This window comes from Ctenopharyngodon idella, chromosome 3 (genome assembly GCF_019924925.1).
Source record: "Ctenopharyngodon idella isolate HZGC_01 chromosome 3, HZGC01, whole genome shotgun sequence".
Lineage (NCBI taxonomy): Eukaryota > Metazoa > Chordata > Actinopteri > Cypriniformes > Xenocyprididae > Ctenopharyngodon > Ctenopharyngodon idella.
In genome coordinates, this window is record NC_067222.1 from 4,865,414 (window position 1) to 4,888,671 (window position 23,258).

Consider the following 23,258-nt stretch of genomic DNA (forward strand, 5'->3'; position numbering starts at 1 on the left):
AAGACCTATGAGGAAAAGAACCAGTCCGGCTACGTCGAACAGAATAGCCAAGAAGAGAAAGTGGAAGCAGCGTCCCACTCTTTCCTTGCAGTCCATCTTGGAGAAGCTCAGGTAAGGAGAGCCAACGGACGTACAGCAGGCTGAAAGGCCTGAAGAACGAATGACAAAAATGTTTTCTTCATAAGGCTTTTATGAAGCAGCTCACCCACATTCTTACGTAGATCATTTCTTTGACGGCAGGTATGCAACCACCAAAACAAGTTCAACCGCCTAGCAAAGGCATGATGAAGAGGTCAAGACTCTCTTTTTATGCATATTATTTCTACAAACTGTTTTCCTCACCATGAAAGTGGATCTACTAGAACAACAACAACTGTAAAGTAAAAGAACAGATTCAGATAATTCTACAGACAGAGAAAAGCCTTTGTAGATTTCGCATTACAAGTTGTTTTCTGAGTTATGTAATACTCAAACAACATGTATTAGTCACCAGGGCTGAGTAGGTTACTTTTAAAATGTATTTCACTACCAGATTACAAAATACATGCTTTAAAAAGTTATTTGTAATGTATTTTGTTACCCAAGTTTTGTAACTTAATGTAAATACTTTAGAATACTTTGGAATACACACACAAAAAAAAAAGAAAAGGTAATTGTGAGTTATTTCACAATTCTGACTTTTTTCTCAGAATTGCATGATATAAAGTTGTAATTGCGAGTTATAAAGTCAGAATTGTGAGATGTAAACTCAATTTTGAGAAAAAAAAGTCAGAATTGCGAGAAAAGTCAGAATTGTGAGATATAAACTCGCAACTACGAGAGAAAAGTCAGAATTGCGAGAAAAGAAGTCAGAATTGCGAGAAAAGAAGTCAGAATTGTGAGATATAAACTCGCAACTACGAGAGAAAAGTCAGAATTGCGAGAAAAGAAGTCAGAATTGTGAGATATAAACTCGCAACTACGAGAGAAAAGTCAGAATTGCGAGAAAAGAAGTCAGAATTGCAAGAAAAGAAGTCAGAATTGTGAGATATAAACTCGCAACTATGAGAGAAAAGTCAGAATTGCGAGAAAAGAAGTCAGAATTGCGAGAAAAGAAGTCAGAATTGTGAGATATAAACTCGCAACTACAAGAAAAAAGTCAGAATTGCGAGAAAAGAAGTCAGAATTGCGAGATATAAACTCGCAACTGCAAGAAAATTCAGAATTGCGAGAAAAAAAGTGAGAATTGTGAGATATAGGCTAAACTCACAATTTTCCAGAAAAAAAGTCAGAATTGCAAGAAAAGAGGTCAGAATTGTGAGATTTAAACTCCCAACTGCAAGAAAAAAGTCAGAATTACGAGAAAAGAAGTCAGAATTGTGAGATATAAACTCGCAACTACGAGAGAAAAGTCAGAATTGCGAGAAAAGAAGTCAGAATTGCGAGAAAAGAAGTCAGAATTGTGAGATATAAACTCGCAACTACGAGAGAAAAGTCAGAATTGCGAGAAAAGAAGTCAGAATTGCGAGAAAAGAAGTCAGAATTGTGAGATATAAACTCGCAACTACGAGAGAAAAGTCAGAATTGCGAGAAAAGAAGTCAGAATTGCGAGAAAAGTCAGAATTGTGAGATATAAACTCGCAACTACAAGAAAAAAGTCAGAATTGCGAGAAAAGAAGTCAGAATTGCGAGATATAAACTCGCAACTGCAAGAAAATTCAGAATTGCGAGAAAAAAAGTGAGAATTGTGAGATATAGGCTAAACTCACAATTTTCCAGAAAAAAAGTCAGAATTGCAAGAAAAGAGGTCAGAATTGTGAGATTTAAACTCCCAACTGCAAGAAAAAAGTCAGAATTGTGAGAAAAGAAGTCAGAATTGCAAAAAAAGAAGTCAAAATTGTGAGATATAAACTCGCCACTGCAAGAAAAGTCAGAATTGCACATTTTTAATCTCGAAATTCTGACTAAATAACTTGCAATTGTGAGTTTATATCATCCAAATTCTGACTTTATAAAACACATTTGTGAGTTTAATTAAATCTCACAATTCTGAGGGTAAAAAGTCAAAATTGTGAGATGCAAACTCGAAAATGCTAGGAAAATATTCAGAACTGTGGGATAAAAAGTCACAATTACCTTTTTTACAATAACAAGGGACTCACAAACAACTATCGCAAAACATGAAAACAGTCGTGGATCATCCAGTTAATGACAGGAGAGTTAAGGTTCAAGGGTATGTACATTTTTGAATGGGGCATTTTTTATAAATTCAGTCATTTTATCTTGTGGAGTATATGTAAACATCTGTTATGTGAAATAGCTTATTCAGGACAGCACTAAATAAAAATAACATGCAATTTTTATGATCCCTCTTATTTTGTTAAAATTATTAAAATGTTGCATATTCTGCAAGGGGTATGAAACTTATGAGCAGAATTGTAACTTAGGTTGCTTTTGCAGACAGTCAGAGTCGGAGAATCACCAATTGCTGTTTACATGAATTGATCGACACGGTTTACATTAATGTTCAAATGAAATAAATGACATTCAAATTCAAAGTAATCACTTTGGTAATCTAAAATACTTTTTGCTTGTAACTGGATGTAATTTTGATTACTACCCATTTAAAATGTAACTGTAATGAAATACAGTTACTCATATTTTGTATTTTAAAAACGTAACTAAGTTACATGTATTTCGCTACTCCCCAACTCTGTTAGTCACAGAAAGAAATTGCACATTTCAGCAAGGAACACGATTTTAGGTATTCAATTTGACAGCTAATCTTACTTAAGGTTAGGGGATCAAATCACTAACCCTAAGATTGTGTCAAATGATGCTTGACTTACAAACACCACCAATAAACAAAAAAACAGAACAAATACAGTAATTAAGGGTGAAATGTGGTTTAATTTGATAGTGTGGATTGTTTATACAATCTTGAGCTGAAGACAGATTTAGCTTCTTATTGCACTGGTACAATATACAGTGAAAGCAGGAGTGTTTACATTCAGGATTTGTTTGGCATGTCAAGATTACGTGTTTTATATTTACATACAGTACATCATACAATTCATTATGTACAGTGTGTTCACGCATGCACGCCTTACTACTGAAAATATACTCTATATTAAAATATACTTATGTTACACCTCTAGAAATTTCATGATCTGGCAACATATAGTTTTATGCCACAATAAAATAACATGCACATTTGATTCTCTTTCCACTAAAACTAAATAATTACAATTTCCGGCTGGATCAGTATTTGCTGTCGGACTGGTTTGGTTGAGTTTAGTTTGGCTAACAAGTGTCCTATGCTTGACTCTGTGGAGGAGTTTGCATGAACGCCCAGCTGCCTCTTTGAAAGGGAAATGGATTCCTACAATGCATGAGGCGATGCATGAATTTACAAATGAGGATGTGCAAAAACAAGGGCTGTACCTGAGTATAACTTTAAAACAACACAGAATAACACGACACAAAAGGACACAACGACACACTGAAATAGCGACTGATACAGTATATTTGGCCATTTTGAAATGATCAACATTTGGCTGGTGTTACCTCCACCTCCTGGAGGTAATTTGTCAACAGCTTTGCCAATGCCTTATAAAATTGAGTAAATATTGTGCAAAGTAAGAGTTAATTTTACCATTTTAGTAACACCACTAAATTACATTATATAAGCCACACTGCTTTCCAGGTTGCTGAAAAACTCATATCAACTGACCACTCCACAACAGACAGTTGTGTTTTAGTATATAAAGCAGTTTTACTATACTTCAGACCCCGTTTGAAATGCACGCAGTATCTCTAAACGTACTGCGGGTGGAAAATGTTTTGCAAACAGTTGAAGGTTCTCGGCTATTCAGTCATTGTTTCAGGACCTGGAAAAAAGAACAGTTTTCTTAAACTTTCGTGTGAAAAGATATCAGGCCTCATTCATGAGTAGAACAATTTTCCATGTAATCATGTGTAAAACTATGCTTACATAAATTCATTAATGAATTAATAAGTTTGATTCAATTAATACATCTTGACAGGTTCTAAATATATTATCACAATACTAACAATAAACAATAAATAAATAAAGACATAGAAATAATACATCTAAATAAGTAGTATGATAAATATCATGGTCTTATGTAAATAACTTGTAGATTTAGATTTGCATATTATCTTGGTAAACAATTACACACCAGTTAAAATAAGACACGGATGTTTATTTATGAAAATGTCATTGGCATATCATGAAACTATGTAGAGTTCATGTCACATGGATGTTGAATTTAACTTGATGCAAGGTTCATTTTCACTCACCTCTTTTCACAGCAGGTCGTCGATGCTCTGTGACTCTGTCTGATCATCTGGTTTTCCACCACCTTTGGTCACATCTGATTCTGAATTCTCATACCCTTCATTCTGGTAAAAGGTGAACTGGTCATCTTTTGGTTTTTCCTCCTGAGATGATTCATTGCATTTGCTCACATCTGATTCAGAACCATCGGCTGAGATTGCTTTGTGTCCTTTGATTATGCCCGACTCCTCGTCCTCGTACCCTTGATTCTGGTAGCACATGAACTGATCATCATCTGGCTTTTCTTTTGAAAGTTCATCACATTTAATCATATCCGCCTCAAGATCCTTTTGTCCTGGGAAATAGGTGGATTTGCCCCACGTTACATTTCGAATGGTGGAAGATTTGCTTAGTGTTTTCTCACCTGTGCAAACAAAAAGGCAGATAGCTAACTTAAATATATAGATAAATATTCACAGAAATACAAGAGGATATATAGATGGACACGCTCTTAAAAATAAACGTTCCAAAAGGGGGTTTTCCGCAGTGATGTCATAGAAGTTCTTAAAAGAACCTTCTTTTTTTTTCTTAGTGTGAAGTACATTTTAATAATCTAAAGAACCTTTTACCACTATAAAGAAACTTTATTGGAATGGATGTTAAAGATTCTTCATGGAACCATCAATGCCAATAAAGAACATTTATATTTAAGAGTGTATTATTTGATTTTTAATTTAGTATTTAATCTTAATAGTGTTTAATTTCTTTTTTGAAAAATTATAATACTTAAAAAAAAAAAAAAAAAAAAACACAAAAGAATAAGGATGCATGCACTTCAAGGGCTCGTTCACACAGAACGCGTTTTTGCTTTGAAAAACGCGAGACGCGGGCAGTGGAATGGGGAAAAAACGCAAGGTCTCGAGACGCGTGTTTTAAAAGTTGAACTATGAGCGCCGCGTTTTTAGAACGCCATTTCATGCGCGAGACGTACTAGCGCGTGTTTACATAGAAAACAATGGGAAAGTAGCGCACTGGGACGGAAACACGGGTTCTGTGTGAACGGCCCCCAAGGTGGTACATTTTCTTTTATGGTTCTTTAAACGGGGATAGTATGAGACGGAAAAATATGAGATGGTGCGTTCCCGCGTTCTCGTGCAAAAGCACTGAAATATTAGTTTTCCTTCCCACATCTCATTATTTCCATCTTAAGAATCCTATTTTAGCATTAGCATAAGAATCCAGCATTTAAATAGCCTATTTTTTCTTCCCATGTCATTTTTTCACCATCATTATATTTCTGGGCTCTGTAACTGAAGCCTTCTTACCGGTGTTGTCCTTTAGGTTTGTTTTGGAGAGTCTCTCTGTGAGTTTCCTCGCGAGCTCTTTGACGCTGAGCGCGGCGCTCGATCTGCGTTCCAAACTTTCATCCTCCACCTTGATGTTCCCCACGTACCACATGAGCCACCAGGCCAGACTGGCGAACAAGAGCAGCGCGCCGGTGTGAATGAGAAAATCCCCGTAAAACACGCCATTCCGCCGCACGTCACCGAATATACCGACGAAGAGCAGGATTACACCGATTATGTCGAAGACGATCGCCAAGACGAATAACGGCAAACAGCTGCCGATGCACCTCAGCTCCTTCATCTTCGGGAGGAGGAGAAGGATGCTGCTGCTGCTCCTGTGGTATAGCGGAAGAACTGCCGAGCTCAGGTGAGACGCACCTGGCGCACATGAAGGGAACGCCCTTGTGAGGTCACGATGGCTGCAAAACAATGCAGTCAAATGGCCTTCCTACTACATCTCATGTTTAATTCAGCGATAATACTTCTATTTAGGCATTATATAGAGTGTAGCATTCCATTTTGCCTTTTTATTGACTGCAAAAGCCTATAATATTTAGCCTACTGTTAAACAAAATTGAACTGCAAATGAAAAATAATACCTCAGTATGTTGGATTCTGTGTCAGATTGTACATCCTAAAAATTTGTCTGGCAAATGTGTGCTCAAGTAATTCAAATTGGAGATCTGGGTCTGTTTACCAAAGCCACACACATCTTTCTGGTCCAGTCGTGTTTAGTGATTTCTAATCTCAGACCCTTTCTGACTGGATGGTATGATGAGAAAAGAAAAGGTTTTATGCCAGCTTGACTTCCTGTTTTTACAAGACTGTTGTTAATGTTAGCAAGGTGAAAAACCTTTAAGGAATACAGAAGGATTGCTAATTGAATTTGAAAGCAGAAAACAGATTCGAGAGAGCTTAACATGATGCAATGATGAGAGTGTTCAAGAGAGCTTAACATGATGCAACTGAAGCAAACACATGTAAATTGAAAAAAATACCACCAAATTAAGAAAACATCTTCATCAGTTTGACAACACGTGCTGCAAATAATACTCACAACACAACCAAATACAGAAACGTGCTGCAAATACTCACAACGCAACCGAATACTCACAACACAACCAAATACAGAAACGCATTGTTAGTATTTGCAGTGCATTTCTGTATTTGGTTGTGTTGTTAGTATTGGCAGCGTGTTTCTGTATTTGGTTGTGTTGTGAGTATTTGCAGCGCATTTCTGTATTTGGTTGCGTTGTGAGTATTTGCAGCGTGTTTCTGTATTTGGTTACGTTGTGAGTATTTGCAGCGCATTTCTGTATTTGGTTGCATCACAAGTATTTGCAGCACGTTTCTGTATTTGGTTGCGTTGTGAGTATTTGCAGCGTGTTTCTGCATTTGGTTGTGTTGTGAGCATTGGCAGCGCGTTTCTGTATTTGGTTGTATTGTTAGTATTGGCAGCGCGTTTCTGTATTTGGTTGTGTTGTGAGTATTCGTTTGCGTTTCTGTACTTGGTTGTGTTGTTAGTATTGGCAGCGTGTTTCTGTATTTGGTTGCGTTGTGAGTATTTGCAACATGTGTTGTCAAACTGATGAAGATGTTTTCTTAATTTGCTGGTGTTTTTTATATTTGCATGTGTTTTCATCAGTTGCAGCACAGTGAGCTCTCTCGGCCACCGTAGAAATGGGATCAAAGAATCTGCCAAGAATCAAGTAAGATCCTACTGGATGAACAGAAATTCTGAAAAAGAAATTTTAGTTTATCCAGTAGACTTGTGTTTGATTCTTAGTGGATTTCTTATTTAATCCCATTATAGGTTTAATTTGAAATAATGAAGCACAACAACAGAATGCTGCATGTATAAATATGAAAAGAACTCATCGCTTCAAAGCTGAAGTGCTTAGCTTGTATTTCAATGTAACCTTACCTTTGAGCCTTTACAAAAATTTGCCATGATAACCATTCTGCTAAAATACAAAACAGTTAATATTAAAAATCATAATTAACATGAGATCTACTACAAAATTTGATATTAGACTACTAAAACTACTAAAACGTATAATATGAATAATTACTATAATGGCATAAAACTGCTTAACACATTTCTAGGTTTTAAGTCAAGTCAACAAATACATCTCACACAGTAAATATGAATATGGTCAGTATTCAAACAGACTTTTAATATACGTTCACATTATGCTTTTTTTTTTTTTTACCCCAGTGTAAATTTGCAGCAGGCAAGTATGGAGTCTATGAGATGTTTTGCCTATTTAGTCATCCAAAACAATTTGTTTAATACTTCCTAAACTTCCTGTTCAAATTCCTAAAATATGAGCAATGTTGACTTCAATTCCTATCTTAGAAAATACCACTAATCATTAAACTGTATTGTAGATAACGACCACTATGTCCAACTGCTTTGGCATCCGGGTTGGTGAGGTCTGAACGCGTTCTGATGACGGAAGTGATGTCTCGCGCTTATACTTCAATGAGTGCGAGACATCCCTTCCGTTGTCAGAGCGCGTTCAGACCTCACCAACCGGATGCACAAGGCAGTTGGACATAGTGGTGTTTTAGAGGTGAAAAATGATATAAATACTGTTCGGTTTCTTGCACAAACTGATCGTTTCGTGTCTTAGGACATCAATGTGTCATCACGAGCCGCAGGGTTTAATTTGGATTCGTCTGTGCATGTTTTTTTTTACTCTTATAGATGGAGTTACCATTGACAAGCATTATACGACTGACAGACCGCAACGGTTGGAGTTAAAAATCATCATTTGTGTTCTACTGAAGAAACAAAGTCACCTACATCTTGGATGCCCTGGGGGTAAGCAAATAAACATCAAATTTTCATTTTTGGGTGAACTATCCCTTTAATCACATCAAACAGACAACAGCAAACACCCTCCAAACAGCTGAATAATCCAAAAGTCCTTATTAAAGTGCTTTCTTAGTAATGCATCAACAAGCTATTTTCAAGGCATGCAAGTTCACAGCTCATGTGGAATTAAAATAATGTATAAGAATTATAAATTTGTTTGCCAAGCCTATGTTTCAATAGCCTCACATAGCCAGACTCCTTAGCAGCTTTTTCATTGGCCAAGGACCGCCAGGAGGCTGTCTGACTGACACATAAAGCAACCTATCACAGCTGGTTTCGTTCAGCGCCATGTTTAGCGACGTGACAATGAAAAGTCAATGTCCCCACAATAACAGACCGGCGTGCAGTTCATTCAAGAACATTAAACAAGTTTACTTCAACAATGGTGGTGTGAACTTCACATACTTTTAAAAATCCAGCGTTTGATACTGATAAGCACTTAATGTCACAGTTGTAAACATGATGGCTTTCTTCTTCCAAGAAGGGGTTTGGCATCACAACGTCTTTGTTTCCAGGCAGACCGTTAAAGAATGCGACACACACGTCTCCCAGAAATCCTGGAGAATTCAACCAATCAGATGACGACTTCACAACTCCCGAAGTGTTTCCCATTTTGTGTGCCATATGCATCAGATGTTCATCCAACAGTCCGTGGGCGAGGCTGAGGTTTCAATAACACCAGTGAACTCTGACAAAAATTTCATCTAACAAATCAGGCCTAAAACCTGTATATTTCACATTGGCTTAGCTAATGCACATCTATGCAAAGTTTCCGTACATTTGCCAAGGAAGTGGGACTCCCTTTACAGCTACAAGACACTACAGGTGAATGGGGTAAACAGTTTAAATAGATATCACCATACTTTCCCCACTTGATTAATCATTGTACATCAAGACAATGTTTTGCATTAGTTTTCTGAAATGGTATGTTTAAATGTGCAAATGAGGTACTACAGTATTTAATTATATATACATTCATTTACATCCATTTTCAAAACAGAAATGTAAACATTGGGTAAAGCTACGTTCAAAATTCTTGTATCATTTTGACAACATAGTTTCTGTAAAGCTGCTTTGGAACAAAATGTATTGTGAAAAGTGCTATAAACTTTTGAATTGAGCATATTATAGAATAGAATATTATAGAAATAACATTACATTAAGCTTTATTTCAAATAACAAAAATGTTTTTTTATACATAGTTTTAGTTTTAGTTAACCCTGGTCTGAAAGAAGAAAAGTAATGGAAGCAAAATCGAACAGTGCCAAGAAAACAATTGTCTTGCCCAGGGGTGTCTAATCCTGCTCCTGGAAGGTCACAGTCCTGTAGAGTTCAGCTTCAACCCCAATTAAACAAATCTGAACCAGCTAATCAAGGTCTTGCTAGGCATACTAGGACTGTGTCAGAAATCGCCCCCTATTCCCTTAAATAGGGCACTATTTGAGGGAACAGCCATTTGTAGGGGTGTCTAAAACCATAGTGGACGATATCAAGTGCACTCATTCAATCCCACAATGCACCGCAATAACGAGTGTACAACTGATGTACACTCAACGGATAGAGAATACACATATTGTACTGCGAGAGTCACAGGCCGAATTAATGCCTGCGTTTGACCAGAAGATGGCCGGCCATCCATCCATTTTCTAAACCGTTGGTCCAGTGTGGACCAGTCCTTTCATTACTACTGGAGCTTCCAGTTTGCTAAGTTTCAAATGATTATTAAACAGTAAGCACAAACTATGCAAAAACCACAGCCCTTCTGGTGCACTCAGTGTCCAAATTCACTTACTTGCTTTAATTAACTCTTTCAGTATTAGTGGACTAATGTAGGGAATAGTGAATCAGGGTATAGGGAATGATTTCACTAGCTAAACTCTGCAGGACAGTGGCGCTACAGGACTGAGTTTGGACACCCCTGGTCTTGCCTTACATTCTTCTCATAGGTTTATCTGAGGCTTGTAGTAACTGCAGAGGCGTTTTGTCGCACTCTGATGCCTAATTTCCCGTGTGATGGGCATCAAAACCACACCCACCACCAGCACCATCAGACCAATAGACAGCAAGGCGGGGCCTAAAATATTGGTGGCCCTGGTGGAAACCTTAGCGAAGTAAAGTCCACTCAGCACCATCCCACAGAGCAGCACGCTGCCCCCGGCGGTTATGAGGAGGATCGCCTGCCAGTAGTACTCGCAGTTGCCCGGAGGGGGCTGAGGGTTCCAGCGAATCTCTTTGTGGGACAGGCTGAAAATCGTGTTCTCGGAGCGTGGCGTCAGCTGCTCACAGGAATATGAGCGGGAACAGTCCCCAAGGGGCAGGTGCTCTGGGACAGACGTCATGTCTTCAGATGTCCTACACCCCTGCACTGCCTGTGGCCTCTGCTGAACAGCACTGTGATGGCCGAGTCTGGGGAGAGAATTAAACCAATGAATTCAAGCATTCAAAGTTACACCACAATTTAACTTTACTTAATGTCTTAGCTTAATTGTAAAAATCTGTACTATTCACATATTATTTTGGTTCCTAGTTTCCACCGCAGGAACTTTACCTAGGAACTAGGGTGGTACTCGGTGTGTTTCGACCACAGGGACCAGGAACTTTTTTAAAGTTCAGGAACTTTCGGGGGTGGGACTTGGATGTTGAACAAGCTGATTGGTTGAGTTCACGCAGTATTTTGATTGGTTGATTGGTTGCAGCATTTTCTTTCAACCACCATTTTTAAAAGTCTGTTGTGGTGCATGCAGTAAGAGTTGTTTGGTATTCGAATCAACAATGAAGAATACGACCAATGGACCTACAGTGAGGTTCAGACTTTATTAATATTATATGGGGAGAATGAAATCAAGCAGGAACTGGAATGTCGCGCACAGTCCCACGTCACCGGACTTTAATCTTCACTGTACTTTAGACCGTGATGGAAACGCAGACAGCAACAGGTCTCGGGGAAAAAAGTTCCTGGGACAAATTATTCCAGGTAATTTCAGTGGAAACGCAGTTTATGTCTTGGTTACTCAGAAAACCCAACCTAAGATTAATTGATTGGTTTGAGTGCCATTTTGTCAAGAAAAATAAATAAATAAATAAAAAGGTGGGGCAATTCTTAATAGACTTCACTCATTTCCTCCACTTCTGCGGTTATCTTTCTCTAGTTGCATTCTCTCATTTCCCAAAGTCATCTTGATTGTTGGATTGTCAATAAAAAATTTGAGAGAACATCACATAAGCTGACTTCATAAATTGATGTTGATTTTCCTCAAATGTTTTTGTTTGAACTCACCATTATGGTGATCAATATTCCCTTTGGTTGGGCACTTGGAACTTCATTTATATTACTGTAATTTTCTTCCTATTGCTGCAGTGATGCAACAAGAAATCACAGTTATTTGGTTTCAAAGGAAGGGAAGTAATAAATAGGTTGCTTTTAAAAGGCGACCTAACTTCTAACTAAATCATTAACTAGTAAATTTTTTATATCAAATACCGATTTTTCAAATGTTATTGCCAACTCTTATGTCATAAACACCTTGTGAAACTTTTATTTGGGTCAGTATAATCCCTCTATATTTGTGAAATATCTTGCAATTGACCAGGCTTGAGTCACACACAGACTTCAACATTCAGCATGCAAAACACAACTATGGTAACAAAAATGGTAGCTAAACAAAGTAAAAAGTAAATCTAAAGTACATTATCAAGTACTCTCTACAGCTCTTTTTTAGTTACTAGAACTCTAGTGTAAGTGAACTATACTAAGAATTTGTCAGTACAACATACTATTCCTATTTTGCTTAGTTTATTAAGGCAATCGGTTTGCCTGCTTTTTTTTAAAAGTAAGTCTAACTAATTAGATTTTACAGAGTAGGATGTTCTGGGTGTTTTTATTCTTGGTAGTTGCTAGGTGGTTTCTTTCTCTCTGGTACTTCACATCTCTGTGATCTTCTAGTCTGTATATTTGATTGGGTTCCTCCTTCAACGTGTGTCTGTGGGATTTTTTCACCTGATCAGTTAGTAAAGTAACAGCACAAACTCTCCTCAACAACACACATGATTTGATGAATCGTTCATCTGTAGCACTGAAGTTTAGCTTAATCCTTAGTATGAACAGTACACTACTATTACTTAGTATGAACAGTAATAGTAGTGATGCTTTCCTTAGCAAGCATTACTAATAAAGTCCATAAAGAAGACTATGAGCAATGTTGAAATATATTAATGTCATAAATTACATGACAGTAAACTGTCACCACACATTATATGCACTGTTGTTGTCGTTGGTCATCTCAGTGTTACTGTAGTAAAATAACTGTTTATAGAGCGTACAGGACCACACCCTGATGAGCTACTGTACATAAACATAAACAGCCCATAATAACGGAATATTACACTATAGTATAAGTGAAGATAAGCGTTTAATGAGACAACTGTTAAATGCATCATTTCTCTCTAATACAAAGATTTACAAAGAAATTGAAGCTATACATATCAGTTCTGTTCATTAATATACTGTTAATCTTTCATTTTGAATAAAGATGGTCAAAAAGCCACATAATTATATAGGTCTTACCTGACAGAGTAATCTGTGTACTCGTGAGTATACTCTTATCCGGAGTCTGATATCTGTCTGATCTCTCAGATGAGCATCAGTCCTGTCAACTCCTCTGCTGTGAGATGATCCAAGACCTCAGAGGCATGTGTGTGTGTGTGTGTGTGTGTGTGTGTGTGTGTGTGTGTGTGTGTGTGTGTGTGTGTGTGTGCATGCTAAAGTGCTTTAGATGGATGCTAAGTGGAACTTTCACCCCCCTCCACCCCACCTCTCCTCTGATTTCCACACTCTCATCCTCTCTTGACCAGCACAATCCTGACCGTTTTTTCTTCTTCATGTTTTCATAGATAGATAGATAGATGGAACCATAGACAGATAGAAAGACACAGATAGATAGATAGATAGATAGATAGATAGATAGATAGACAGACAGATAGATAGACAGATTGACAGACGATAGATTGATAGAACCATAGACAAATAGAAAGACAGATAGAGACAGACAGATAGATAGATTGACAGACGATAGATAGATAGATAGATAGATAGATAGATAGATAGATAGATAGATACTATGTCTACTAAACCATGTGTTCTCCCACAATGCATTAGTGACGGTGCCGTGATCAATAATGATGTTGTGGTCTTCCCAGCTTCCCAGAACCACAGATTCTGGTCCATGAGGATTTGATGGTATCATGAACTCATCTTCTATCTGTCGGAAATCCATTAATTACTCTGTGATTAAGTCGTTAACATGATGGTCAGAAATTCCCAACAGAGCCGCGTAGAGCTTCAGTGCAGGAGTGTGGGAGTCTTTCCATCATATTCTGATTTTTTTTTAGAGGAGGAGGAAATAATGTGTTCCATAAGCTGTGTGTTCAGATACAAGAAATGAATCACACTCTAAAGCCTCATTAGACACGCTGGTAAGAGTACTGAGCTTTAAAATGAATGTGGAGCAGCTAAGATCATTTGATGAGAAATTAGTTCATATTAAGATTTGTGAATGCAGAGTTAATTGGTATCTTGGGGAATCTGAGAAGCAGGAGATGTCAGTAAATATCTCTATTTGCTTTCCATTTTATCTAATTTCTGTAAGAGAATAAATGATATGTGAACTTAATAGTCAAATGCAACATTATTTCATAAACCTGGATGTAACTCAGACAGGAGGAGAGCATTCCAATGCAAAGTGCATTCTGGGAGAGAGACGTCTAAAGAAAAGCAGAGAAAAAAGCGTTTGGCTCATTTGATTTCTGCATGTGATCCTGTACACTAAGTCTGTCAGAACATTTCCACCATTTGTGGCTAGAAGGGATACAGCTACAGCCGGAAGTGACGCAAAATATTGCCATAAAATAACAACAAATTACATTTCCTACCACAAACCTACCCCAACCCTAAACCTACCCTTACAATAACGCAAATACAATAAAAATTAATTAATTGTTGTTCAGCGTGACAAAAAATGACGCAATATTGATGTGTGCGGTGCTATCAAACAAAGCTATAAGGTGACAAGAAGTACTTAATTAAATATTCGACTAAAAAAAGAATACGTTAAATGACTTATAAAACTGATGACTCAAATGAATCAAATCGTTTCCGAAGCGTTCATTCAAATGAATCAGACTTACCTGCGCTCAACACTAGAGGGCAGTAGATCTTTATTATTAACTATCTGCTCTGAATCTAAACAGCAGGGTGTTTCAGAGACAGCGATAGCCTACTATTTAACTAAAATCTATACTGCCCGTGCTCTCTCTGAAAGACAATATTCTGAACACACTTGCTTACTTACATGAGGACAGACTCAAGTTTGTGAGAAACTTGTGTGACAGAAATATCAACTGCACTACTGTAGAGCAGAACCACAGCAATAGAGCAACAAAAAAACAAAACAAAACAAAAAAACCCCCAGAACTTTAATGTTCCATCTCACCCAGAAATGGCTCCATCTATTCAAAACACAGTTGAAAATGTTATTTTTTACAACTTAAAATGTTAAAATATATTAGTATATATATATAGAAATTATTATTAACCTAGTTTGTAATTTACATTTATGCATTTGGCAGACACTTTTCAAAAACGACTTACATTCAAGGTATAGCTACTGGATACGTTACCAGCTAATATTAACCCAGACCAGCAAGAAACCCACCTGTATGTTCCAAAACACATCTACCAGATTAAGCTGAATTTCACAGCAGGGAATCCATCAGGTGAACGATGAAATAGTGATCTGGAGTGAAAAAAAAAGACTTTTCTTTTTTACACCAGATCATTATTTCATCGTTATAATATAATAACTTTTATAATAAAACGACAGAGAAAGGAGGAAGTGTCTAAATGTGAAGCTGTGTCCCGCAGAGATTTACAGCTGAAGTTGGGTTTAGATTGTAGTTAGTCTAGTGTGAGTCAGCGCAGTTCTGTGATGATAAAGGCATTATGAAACCCTGAGAGCTTATGAAACCTCCAGCACTGCACTGGCACTTCATTCAGGACCCAATTTTACTGTCATTCTTTACGGGTCAGCTTGTTTTTATGAGCCCTGTAAAATAAGCTGTGGTCACACTGATCACATCAGCACACGACCATCGCTTACGATGATTAACGGGGTGATTTAAAGCTGCTGGGTGTCATTTGTTTGGCTATTGGTAGTTTGGTGTCCTGAAGAGTGATGCTTGTGTTCAGACCTGTTGACAGTTAACTTAGTTAAAGGAAAACACAATGATCCACTTCAAACAAGCAGCTATACTGATACAAACTCAAATACATTTTCAAAAAAGAAAGAGAGAAAGAGAGAGAGAGAAAGGGTGGGTTGGGAGCCCTTTCATGTTTCTTTTCACCGCAACAAAAAAAAGCCCTGCAGCCAGACAGATAACTCGATAAATCTGCTCCAAATCAGACAAATCACCCTGTATTCCAGTACTAGCAGTTCACCTCAGGCTTTGAACAAAAGCCACACAGGCTGTGGAGGACTCATCAGTCTTAAAACACGGACAACGGGATCTTAAGTTGGAAAATCTGGAACAGACAAATTTAACAGGGAGTTTCTGCTAGTATACACTTACGCTGGGTTGAAAATCCTGTAACACCGTTGGTGTTCTTGGTCAAAACTGGCCAGCCTACAGAAAAATTGCTTATAAATCTCTCTTTATGCTGTTATCTGTTTGTCTAATTGTTTTCTTTCAAATAGGACAGGTTTTGTATTTATTTTTGAAACTAATTGATCATAGACCTCATTGATCTGAGGATAAAGTTCATGTCTGTGAAAAAGAAAACCTGCAATACTCAAAATAGTTTGTTTGTGTACATGAATGTGTGTGTGTGTGTGCATGTATCCAAGCATGCACAGGTCTGAGGCCTTTATTTTTGCAAGCACACATAACTGAAAAAAAAAAAAAACAAGTTGACAAAGAAATTTAATCCAATATTTGGTGATAAAATAGCATAATGAGAGATTTATACGCTATTTTTTGTAGGCCAGTCATTTTTGACCAGGAACACCACAAATGTAACAAGTTATCTCAAAAATTAAGGGGAGTTGGTGCGTTAAGTCCTCCTGGGAAGTTGTGTTTACGACGTCAGGTGCGTTCAAGTCACTTTCGTCGGAGCAAGATGGCGGTGTACCTTCTCTTTAATAACTCCAAAAAAAAACAAAACAAAAAAAACAACAACAAACAGCAAGGTTTTTGAAGTCTACTTCTAGAAAATGAAGAACAAAGAATGTGCATCAGGTGTGTTTTGCTTTTTGAAGTTTTTAATTAATTTATGAAGCCACTGTAAACTTTATCATTACATATTATATTGTTATATTACAATGGCATTATATTTTGTGCAAGGAAATTAGCTTATTTTGTTGTAAATAAAAAAAAAACCCTGACAATATCACTGCTAAATATTATGGTATTCCGCCATGTTTCGCACTGACACGCCCCCAACTCGTAAAGATCGGGGCTTAAAGACAATCCCAAGCTTCCCACTGGTATTTACGACTTTGTGGTGGCGTTCAACTCGAGAATACGATATTTTCAACGGGACTAATACTCGCGCCATAATATAGCCTACCATTTTTGAGCGAAGTCAGTACGTTTTAGACCAATACGATAACATTTACTAACCTTTTCGGGAAAAAGAAAATCCTCTTCGGGTCAAAATGGGTTAAAAGCCCGTTCACGCACCAAGGACGATAACTATATAAATAAAAGTTTTAATAATCGTTGAATACACACCATAGGACACTGAGAAAAGATAACGCTGGAATTGCTTTCAGAATGATTTTCACCCCAGCTGATAAACGATAAAAACATCGACAGCCAATCAGAATCCACCCAACTTCAAAGAGCGCGAGCATTTAAAGTGGCAGCAAGACGTAACGGCAGCGCGCGCTCATAATAAAACGATTTTTTTTTTTTCCCCAGCTGATGAACTATAAAACCATTAACAATGGGAATCCACCGGAGTTAAAGAGCTCGTGCATTTAAAGCAGAAGGAAAAAACAACAACACCCCAAATCATACTAGTGGCCGACTCCTATGAGCTGCATTTTAGTATTGTATGGCAATACTCAAAATTATGCTGCTTTCTTTAATATTTCCAAATTTTAAAGAACACACGTCATTAATGTGGCAGAAAACACACACTGGCTGTGGGTGTTCACATTAGTTACATATATGCAAATACTCACCAACAGACCGGCCCATTTCTCTTGGTCTCTTTGTTTACTGGTGTGGATTTATCATGTCCCCTTCCTTTGACAGGAGCTCCTTATTTATTTAACACAGTGTGGGTAGGATAGTGTGTGTGTGGTAAAGATTGTTACCAAGCCCTCACTGTGGTCCCAAAAGATCTTTCTCTGTCATATAGATTTGTTTAACTGAACGGCCCCCTTTCACTCACACATGAACATTTATGACAGATGATTGCTATGAAAGCAATTACAATCAGCTACTTTTTCTTCTTGAGGGTAGATTTTTTATTTTATTTAAAATATCAATTTCTGCATTTGTTCATATCTTAAAGTCTTTACTTGCTAAACCATGTGTCTTTTCTTCAAGACCCTAAACATGCAAAATGATTGACAGTCAGAGCATTATTTCTGTGCCTAGAACACATTTTCACCATAAATTATAAGTTAAATAATCTATTCTCTGCAGATTCATTAATATTTTAATCGTGTTTCAGATGTTTGCTCTGACAGATTCTCTCATCTTGTGTTTGAGAAACAACAGACATCACAGAATCGATGGTGCATCTTGCAGGATATTAGGATGTTTATTTCATAATTATTATATGCCGTGAGGATGTTGTGAGTAAACAGTTCATCATCTCTGATCAAACAGCAAACTTTTGAGTCTGTTTAGGTAATTAGTTAACACACATATTTGAAAACCTGCACTATAGAAACGCAGTGAGTCAGAGACTCTATTAGACTTTAGAGAGAGAGACAGCAAACACTGGATGTTCAACACACTGATTTCATTGGGAAAGATAATTTCAAACCTGACATGTTTGTACTGAATAATATCTCCGGTGTAAGCAAGTTTTCAAGAGATGTGAATGATGAACAAGACTTGATAAAAAGAAAACAATCAAAGCACAGATTGATTCCTTCTCTCTGTCTGTGATGCCAGAAAACATATCTCATGAAAACTATAGGAGCCATATCATACTATTTTTTTTTTTTTACAGATTTATAAAACAACTGGCAATGAAATATGCTGCTCAAACTGTTAAAAGGTTAGTTCACCCATAAATGAAAATTCTGTCATTAATGACTCACCCTCATGTCGTTCTAAACCCATAAGACTTTCGTTAATCTTTGGAACATAAATTAAGATCTTTTTGATGAAATCTGAGAGCTTTCTGTCCATAGACAGCTACGCAACTGACACTTTGATGCTTCAAAAAGTTCATAAAGAGTTCGTAAAACTAATCCATATGAATTGAGTGGTTTAGTCCAAATTTTCTGAAGAGCCTCAATCACTTTTATATTATGATGAAAATATTTCTTTAGGATTTTGTTTACATATAAACATTGATCAGCGAACATAAACAAAAGCTCAACCATGCTGCGTAACATGAGAATGAACCTCATTGGTTGTTGCTGAAGCTGAAACGTGCTGGATAACACAAGAATGAACCTTACTGGTTGTTGCTGAAGCTCAAACGTGCTGCGTAACACAAGAATGAACTTCATTGGTTCTTGCAGAAGCTCAATCGTGCTGCGTAACACGAGAATGAACCTCATTGGTTGTTGCTGAAGCTCAAACGTGCTGCGTAACACGAGAATGAACCTCATTGGTTCTTGCTGAAGCTCAAATGTGCTGTGTAACACGAGAATGAACCTCATTGGTTGTTGCTGAAGCTCAAACGTGCTGCGTAACACGAGAATGAACCTCATTGGTTCTTGCTGAAGCACAAACGTGCTGTGTATCACGAGAAGGAACCTCATTGGTTGTTGCTGAAGATCAAACGTGCTGCGTAACACGAGAATGAACTCATTGGTTCTTGCTGAAGCTCAACGTGCCGCGTAACACGAGAATGAACTCATTGGTTGTTGCTGAAGCTCAAACGTGCTGCGTAACACGAGAATGAACCTCATTGGTTGTTGCTGGAGCTCAAACGTGCTGCGTAACACGAGAATGAACCTCATTGGTTGTTGCTGAAGCTCAAACGTGCTGCGTAACACGAGAATGAACCTCATTGGTTCTTGCAGAAGCTCAAACGTGCTGCGTAACACGAGAATGAACCTCACTGGTTCTTGCTGAAGCTCAAATGTGCTACGTAACATGAGAATGAACCTCATTGGTTGTTGCTGGAGCTCAAACGTGCTGCGTAACACGAGAATGAACCTCATTGGTTGTTGCTGAAGCTCAAACGTGCTGCGTAACACGAGAATGAACCTCATTGGTTCTTGCAGAAGCTCAAACGTGCTGCGTAACACGAGAATTAACTTCATTGGTTGTTGCTGAAGCTCAAACGTGCTGCGTAACACGAGAATGAACCTCATTGGTTGTTGCTGAAGCTCAAACGTGCTGCGTAACACGAGAATGAACCTCATTGGTTGTTGCTGAAGCTCAAACGTGCTGCGTAACACGAGAATGAACCTCATTGGTTGTTGCTGAAGCTCAAACGTGCTGCGTAACACGAGAATGAACCTCATTGGTTGTTGCTGAAGCTCAAACGTGCTGCGTAACACGAGAATGAACCTCATTGGTTGTTGCTGAAGCTCAAACGTGCTGCGTAACACGAGAATGAACCTCATTGGTTGTTGCTGAAGCTCAAACGTGCTGCGTAACACGAGAATGAACCTCATTGGTTCTTGCAGAAGCTCAAACGTGCTGCGTAACACGAGAATGAACCTCATTGGTTCTTGCAGAAGCTCAAACGTGCTGCGTAACACGAGAATGAACCTCATTGGTTGTTGCTGAAGCTCAAACGTGCTGCGTAACACGAGAATGAACCTCATTGGTTGTTGCTGAAGCTCAAACGTGCTGCGTAACACGAGAATGAACCTCATTGGTTGTTGCTGAAGCTCAAACGTGCTGCGTAACACGAGAATGAACCTCATTGGTTGTTGCTGAAGCTCAAACGTGCTGCGTAACACGAGAATGAACCTCATTGGTTCTTGCAGAAGCTCAAACGTGCTGCGTAACACGAGAATGAACCTCATTGGTTGTTGCTGAAGCTCAAACGTGCTGCGTAACACGAGAATGAACCTCATTGGTTGTTGCTGAAGCTCAAACGTGCTGCGTAACACGAGAATGAACCTCATTGGTTGTTGCTGAAGCTCAAATACGCTGCGTAACATGAGAATGAACTTCATTGGTTGTTGCTGAAGCTCAAACGTGCTGCGTAACACGAGAATGAACCTCATTGGTTGTTGCTGAAGCTCAAATGTGCTGCGTAACACGAGAATTAAGTTCATTGGTTCTTGCAGAAGCTCAAACATGCTGCGCAACACGAGAATGAACCTCATTGGTTGTTGCTGAAGCTCAAACGTGCTGCGTTACACGAGAATGAACTTCATTGGTTCTTGCAGAAGCTCAAACGTGCTGCGTAACACGAGAATGAACTTCATTGGTTGTTGCTGGAGCTCAAACGTGCTGCGTAACACGAGAATGAACCTCACTGGTTGTTGCTGAAGCTCAAACGTGCTGCGTAACACGAGAATGAACCTCATTGGTTGTTGCTGAAGCTCAAAGGTGCTGCGTAACACAAGGATGAACCTCATTGGTTCTTGCTGAAGCTCAAACATGCTGTGTAACACGAGAATGAACCTCATTGGTTGTTGCTGAAGCTCAAACGTGCTGCGTAACATGAGAATGAACCTCATTGGTTCTTGCTGAAGCTCAAACGTGCTGCGTAACACGAGAATGAACCTCATTGGTTGTTGCTGAAGCTCAAAGGTGCTGAGTTTTGATTTCATCAAACAGATCTTCATTTGTGTTCCAAAGGTGAACGAAGGTCTTATGGGTTTGGAACGACATGAGGGTGAGTAATAAATGACAGAATTTTTATTTTTGAATGAACTAACCTTTTAGTATCATTGTACAATAAACTTTTATTTCATAAGGTGAGGCAACATTTGATTTCTCATTACACAGCCCCTTTAAGTACTAAAGTTCACTGCTGTTTTCTGAAATCTGTGTGAGTCCTTTGATTATTTGAACATGTTTTATAATGCATCTGTGTGTTTTAAAGCAAAGAGTCTTTCATCTTTGCACCGTCTCTCTTTGTTCTGACTTGATGAAACGTTTCTCACCACAAAACTCACATTCACATGCAGGGTTTGTCTCTAGTTCTAGGTTTTTTATTTGTTTTCATATTGTTTGCTCATTTCATTAGTTATGTTTCCATTCAAAGTTGCAAATTTAACTTATGCACAAAATTGGAATTTCACATAAAACATTTGCAAATAAAGCAGCGTTTCCATCCCATGTGTTCAAGAGAACATAATCATCGTTTCTTGGGAAATTGGTGCAAAATATCGAGGGAGACACTATGGCTCTTTTTTCCACCATCATAAATGACTCAGAGCACACAGACAAAACACAATAAACACTGACAGGTTATCTTGTGTTTGGATGCTGGTGTTTGATTCAGACATTGGCTCAGGCTTTTCAGAACGACCAAACCAACATTTGAGATGCTGTGCAACGAGATTGGTCTGTTGGTTAGTCCAGTTATCTAATCACTTCCTCTGTTGAGGCAAAGTCGTGTGAGTTTTCTGTTGCACATCAAGGGATTTATTCAGTAAATGTGTTTCCACTGTAGTTTATGAGCATGTCTTCTTATTGGCTAAAAAATGTATCCGCCTCAATTGAGCGCATAGATGGAAACATAGCTATTCAGGAATTGAGAATCAAGTTCTGTGCAGCATCAAACTGAATTGCACAAATAATGATGGTTTTTCAACAAATAGACCCGCCCCCAAACTCACGTCATTGGTTGAGTCAGAAGTTGACCCGACAACCAAACAGATCAATTTTCTGAAAGCATCAGAGTCATGAAGTTTAATTCCAGTGACTGACTCTGAACATTAAACAACACAGCACAAATATGAACATCCTAAAAGCTTCACCTTTAAATACATGAAAACATGCGCCATCGTGTGTCGCTTTTGAATCCTCCAGGTGAGTCTCCTTGCCTGCTGCACTGCGTCTGCCCTCCAGATCCTGAACTTATTGTCTCAAGCTGGATCTGAACCCACTGACTCCTGTAACACATGGAGCATCAAAGTGACAGGAAGTCATTCATTTTCAATGTAAGCCGGCGGCGAGCTCCGGCGAGAGCGGCACGGCGCATCTTGGATGGTGAGAGTGTCGAGGAGAGTTGAAGTCAGGTCAACTTTATGGTAATGAGCTGTACTGTGTGTTCAAACCACCGCCGGCACAGTACAGCGTTGTTGGCAGGGCAGTCAGGGCGAATTTTAACGCTCTCGCCAGCGGCGGTGTGAACGCACAGTTACTGCGGGAGGGTCAAAGTAAATGACAAGTTGTGGCAACCAATCGGAATCCTCTCAAGCGAGGACCTCTACATTCCGATTGGTTGCTGCTGAACCGCGTCATAGCTCATTACCATTAAGTTGACCTGACTTCACCTCTCCTCGACGCTCTCACCATCCAAGACGCGCCGCGCCGCTCTCGCCGACTCACATTGAAAATGAATGACTTCCTGTAACTTCAACGTTCTCGC

At 38.5% G+C, this 23,258-nt stretch overlaps 1 protein-coding gene and 1 long non-coding RNA gene across 2 annotated transcripts in view; one reads left to right on the forward strand and one right to left on the reverse strand.

The window, feature by feature from the left end:
- LOC127508437 (uncharacterized) overlaps positions 1–23,258 on the forward strand; it is a 527,778-nt gene that overhangs the window by 124,987 nt on the left and 379,533 nt on the right. The window lies entirely within an intron of this gene.
- On the reverse strand, positions 2,870–6,028 carry LOC127508431 (uncharacterized). The gene is made up of 3 exons (XM_051886328.1): positions 5,605–6,028; positions 4,303–4,703; positions 2,870–3,869 (listed from the first exon to the last, which is right to left on the reverse strand). The coding sequence occupies exons 1-2, from the start codon at positions 5,924–5,926 to the stop codon at positions 4,309–4,311; spliced, it is 717 nt and encodes a 238-aa protein (XP_051742288.1). The 5' UTR covers positions 5,927–6,028; the 3' UTR covers positions 2,870–3,869; positions 4,303–4,308.